At 37.0% G+C, this 4,799-nt stretch overlaps 1 protein-coding gene across 6 annotated transcripts; it reads left to right on the top strand.

The window, feature by feature from the left end:
* The first annotated feature begins 802 nt into the window (after positions 1 to 802).
* LOC111373653 (serine/arginine-rich splicing factor RS31-like) lies at positions 803 to 4,548 on the top strand. 6 transcript variants are annotated; one of them, XM_022996215.1, is made up of 6 exons: positions 803 to 910; positions 1,707 to 1,840; positions 3,108 to 3,220; positions 3,362 to 3,597; positions 3,730 to 4,296; positions 4,392 to 4,548. In XM_022996215.1, the coding sequence occupies exons 2-6, from the start codon at positions 1,735 to 1,737 to the stop codon at positions 4,393 to 4,395; spliced, it is 1,026 nt and encodes a 341-aa protein (XP_022851983.1). In that variant the 5' UTR covers positions 803 to 910; positions 1,707 to 1,734; the 3' UTR covers positions 4,396 to 4,548. The 6 variants fall into 6 exon arrangements, with proteins under 6 accessions (XP_022851983.1, XP_022851988.1, XP_022851987.1 ...); XM_022996220.1 differs by lacking the exon at positions 803 to 910 and adding an exon at positions 2,576 to 2,895; XM_022996219.1 differs by lacking the exon at positions 803 to 910 and having other exon boundaries at positions 2,576 to 3,220.
* The last annotated feature ends 251 nt before the right edge of the window (positions 4,549 to 4,799 follow it).

The following is a 4,799-nucleotide window of genomic DNA, read 5'->3' as shown; positions in this document are numbered from 1 at the left end:
CTTACGTCCGTTCGAGTGAAATTTGACCAACGTCCGATTGCGTGTTATGAACAAGATCCTTCTATTATCATTCGCATTGTCTTTCTATGTCAAAACTAGAAGAGGTTGAGAGAAACATAGCAATGAAGTGCTAGGGCTTTCCACTTGCTGCAAGGACTAGAGTGGCAAAGAGTCCTCGCTAGTCCTTTGTAGCAGAGTGAGGAAGTGATAGGGTTCCTTTTCTCCCATTTGTATCTTAGTTACAATGATTTGTCATCACTAGTTGAACCTTGCTTCTCAAGTTGTCATTTTTCTAAAAGATTCTACGATACGTATAAACAAACTTGTGTTTTGGATGGAAAATGATTTCTAAGCCTAATTGCAAGTTCAAACAAAGAGGCCCCCAAGAAGAGTCCCAAAATTTGGGAGCCTTATGCAAAATTGCTAATGAAGGCTTTTTTCGAGAACAATAAAATATGATCACTAGTGAAAATTTCCTCAGTGATATTCAAGATATGACAATTATTGATTTTGATCAAAATCAATTTTTATTGGTGATTCAGATTAAATTGTCAATTGTGATAATGACACACTTTCATCAATGATTAAGGATGACAATACTGTTATTAATGTTGTTAAAAGTCATTACTGACCAAAATGATAAATTAAAGTCCAAATATTAAAAAAGGACGACCCATCATTGAGTGAATAGCCATTTGTAGTGCTATTTATGTCAATTTTGTTATATGTTTTCATGCCCAAATAAGAATGGGCCGAGCCTGACAAGAGCTTACGTTCGGGATATACAGAAATGATGATACAACTAAACATAACACTCCACCTGATTTTTGATATTAATATTATTTTATACGTTTTGGAAGATATTTCTCTCAGCAAGCTTTCTCTGTCTAGGGTTTCCAAATTTCCGAAGGTACATCCAGATTTCATCTTTCTGCTACTCGTGAATCTTAATTCCCATGGTCTTCGGATCTATACCTGAAGCTTTTTTTTTTCTTTTATCGTTTTAGATAAAAATCTGATTATCTGTAGGTATTCTTGAATTATTTGTTATTTTGACGTTAGCTGAAGCTTAAATTTTGAAGCTTAAATTTTGATGATTCTGGATTTTAATGTGGATAAGTTTAAGATAATTCTTGGTTTGAGTAGTAACTTCGGGATTTACTTTTTTCCCTTTAATTTTCTTGATGGTTTTGCTGGGCCTGTTCAGTAGAATGTTTGAATTGAAGGAACCTGAAAACTGAACAATTTGTTTGGGTAGTTTAGATAGCAAATGGAAAGGCAAATGTAAATTTGGGATTACTTATTCCCCTCATTTGCTTACGTAGAAAAGGAAAATGGACTTACATTTTCTCTTAGATGGTCAAATATTGAAAAAAAAATGTTAAATAGTAAAGGGTAATATGTGATATTGAAAAATATCCCTCATCTTTCTTGGGCTTTTACTTTTAATTTTATCCTAACACCATTTGTGAACTATAGAACACCACTTAGTGGTAAATGACTTGTTATTTTACAGTTATTGAGATCTACTTTATATCAATATGTTCGAGATCATAATTTGAAGTCTTAATAATTATAGTAAATTGGTGTATTGTCAAGTATAAAAAGTGTCCCGGTTGGCCTAAAAATGTCAAACAGTTCATTTTCTTTGAATATTGGCGTGGTTGCTTACTAAAAAATTTATGTTCCCTTTCTCATTGTTGCAGGTTTTGAGACAATCAGTGTTAAGTTGAAATGAGGCCTATTTTCTGTGGAAACTTTGAGTATGATGCTCGCCAGTCTGATCTTGAAAGACTCTTCAGGAGATATGGAAAAGTTGATCGTGTTGATATGAAGGCTGGTAAGTCTGTTTTGCCTGGACTATGTTCTTTTAGGAGCACGCCATTAAAAGCTGTCAGATAGTTAACTCTTCGAAGATAATTTTGACTGCTGTATATACCAAACAACTAGGTTGTTGGAAATTTGGTTTCACTTAAAAAGGAACACAAGCAAAAACGTATATATAGTTTTTTATTTCAGCTTGCCGAAAATGTCAAGCTGCATAACATAATTAGGCTATTTTCCCTTGCCAGATGAGACGGCTAAGAAATTCCTATTTTTTCGTTCTTCTTGAATGACTTCAATAAGACTGTCAATTCCATGCTGCTGAAACACTAATTTAGTATTTACAATTTGTACTAGTTATGTGTTTGTTTCGAATTGACAATCTACTACCATCCATATCCAAGGTTAGTGAATACACATCTACAATAATTGTTTTGTGACTGGAGTATTGCTGATTGTCTTGCTAAGTCGATGGTCTTCATACCACAACATCAAGCAGATTGGAAATGTGTTGAATTGGTGAATACACGTTTTATAAGGAAATTGCAAAATATTCAGAAACCAGTGTTGTCAAGCTTGTGGAGAGTTCAGCACACGAGGGAGCTGCTTTCAGCAAAGAATACTGCCCAAACATGCTCTTGACAGCAATCTTTCCTTGTTGAGTTTAGTGGGGTGTCGGGATATGTTTAAAAAAAATATATGTCTTTTTTGAAGTGTGTGACACCCATACTCAATTAATTCTTTGGCGCAGGGTTACAATGCAATTTCCATGCAATTCATGGCTGATGGACGGTTCTTCTGCATTTCATTTCCTGGCAGTGACAAGTATCCTCTTCTTTTTCCTAGAAGAGCCTCAATCATCCATGGCATCACAATCTCACATTTCCCCAAGTCATCTTGCCTTCATTTGTCATGACCTTTGTCCAGCCTTCATTTTTCCATGTTACACTTGCAGACCTCGAAGCTGAGGCAGCAGAATAAAATGGAGAAGGCACTATCTTTTCATTGTTATGTCATGAGACATCCACCTTTCGATAGTTGTTTCTTGACATCGCTTAGTTCACTAACAAGGTCTGTTGCTGATTCTACTGGTCGGTAGTTTCTAGATAGTGAAGTTGGTCTTTTTTGTTATCAGGTGACAGGGTTGATGATTTTCTCAGTTGCAGACTGAAAATTGTTTCAAATGCAGCGATCATTTCACTGAAGCAGTCTTCACATATATTAATTTTTATTAACATAATAGGTAATGATCTATTAATAGAGAGATGTTTTATGGATTTCAGGTTTTGCTTTCATTTACATGGAGGATGAGAGAGATGCGGATGATGCAATTAGGGCACTTGACCGCATTGAATTTGGCAGAAAGGGACGTAGGCTGCGTGTTGAGTGGACAAAGGTGATATATATGTTTTTTTTTTTTTTTTTTCTCTGGGTTGAGTGGACAAAGGTGATATATATTTTTTTTTTTTTTTTTTTTTCTCTGCAACTAATTTCTGGGATTACTACTTATATACTCTTCCTCATTGTTGTGCCCCAGCAAGAACGTGGTAGCAGGAGGCCTGAGAGTTCGAGAAAGCCTCCGTCTAACTCGAGACCCTCGAAAACTTTATTTGTAATAAATTTTGATCCGTACCATACAAGGACAAGAGATTTAGAGAAACATTTTGATCCATATGGAAAAATTCTGAATGTGAGGATGCGCAAGAATTTTGCCTTTATTCAGTATGAATTGCAGGAGGAGGCAACCAAAGCTTTGGATGCCACAAACATGAGGTGAGCTCATTTAGGAAATGTTTGTGAATCTAATGCTCACATTATGCCTACTTTTATTTAAGAAGTTAATCGAATGCCTTAACCTAAAATTAGTTTGCAGCATTGTTGTGATTGTTTGGGTGTTAAATGCAGTAAACTGTTCGATCGAGTTCTCAGTGTTGAATATGCTATCAAGGATGATGATGAGAGGCGAACTGGATATGGCCCAGGCCCAACTCGTGACAGATCTCCAATGAGAGGCTATGACCAACGTCGTTCTCCTAGTCCCTACAGGAGAGAGAGGGCAAGTCCAGACTATGGTCATGGCCGCAGTCCAAATCCATATCGTAGAGAGCGGGCAAGTCCTGATTATGGTCGTAGGGCAAGCCGCAGCCCCAGTCCAAAGGAAAGGAACTCTAAATATGATCTTGGGCATAGTCCAAGTCTCAGGAAGGCAAGGTACTCTGATTACAGCCCTAGACAAAGCCCAGTTACTCAAAGAGATGGGCCCAATGGTGACGATGCCCGTGGACTCAGTCCTGGGGAGATTGCAACTCCAGATTATGGTCATGGTCCAAGTCCAAGCCCTCCAAGAGAGCGAAAAGAGAGGTTTACCCCCGATGGTTATGATGAAGATAAAAGCCCAAATTCTAAGCCTGCGCACATGGATAGTCCCGCATATAGTGATACAGAAGTCCCCCCATCTGAGCAGTACGAAAAGTAAGCAAATTTGTTACTGTCTTATGTTTTGGTTTCATATTGTCATTGATGTTCTCTCAAGTCATTAATGCCATCTGCTGTTATTTATGGTACAGTTGATCATCAGAGCACCTCGAAGATGTGGATCTTGATTAGAATACATCTGATCTTCCACGTCTGGATCCGACGTCTTGCAGTCAACAGTTTGCCTAGTATCACCACTTTTGATATATATATATATATATATATATATATATATATATATATATATATATGCATGGTGGTTGTAGTGGAAGGATATTGCTTTCAGTACGTTAAGGTTAATTGATCATTAAGTTGTTTTGTGGAAAGTACTGCACTGGTGTACAAACATTGTACAGATAATAGGCTTTGCACTGCACATATGCCAAGAGTTTTGCTGTGTGTATAGCATTTTGTACACTAATTTTGACATCTCTTTCACATGGGTAACAATTGTTTTGTGGAAAGTACTGCACTTGTGTACATTGTACAGGTAAGAGGCT

Source organism: Olea europaea, unplaced genomic scaffold, assembly GCF_002742605.1.
Source record: "Olea europaea var. sylvestris unplaced genomic scaffold, O_europaea_v1 scaffold1149, whole genome shotgun sequence".
Lineage (NCBI taxonomy): Eukaryota > Viridiplantae > Streptophyta > Magnoliopsida > Lamiales > Oleaceae > Olea > Olea europaea.
The sequence above is the reverse complement of the archived record's forward strand: the minus strand, read 5'-3'. Positions and strand labels throughout refer to the sequence as shown.

Bases quoted from the DNA above. Each gene is read 5' to 3' on its own strand.
- LOC111373653 (XM_022996215.1), top strand. From the start codon at position 1,735: ATGAGGCCTATTTTCTGTGGAAACTTTGAGTATGATGCTCGCCAGTCT. The intron at 1,841-3,107 runs GTAAGTCTGTTT...TATGGATTTCAG, and splicing joins TCGTGTTGATATGAAGGCTG to GTTTTGCTTTCATTTACATG. The intron at 3,221-3,361 runs GTGATATATATG...GTTGTGCCCCAG, and splicing joins TGCGTGTTGAGTGGACAAAG to CAAGAACGTGGTAGCAGGAG.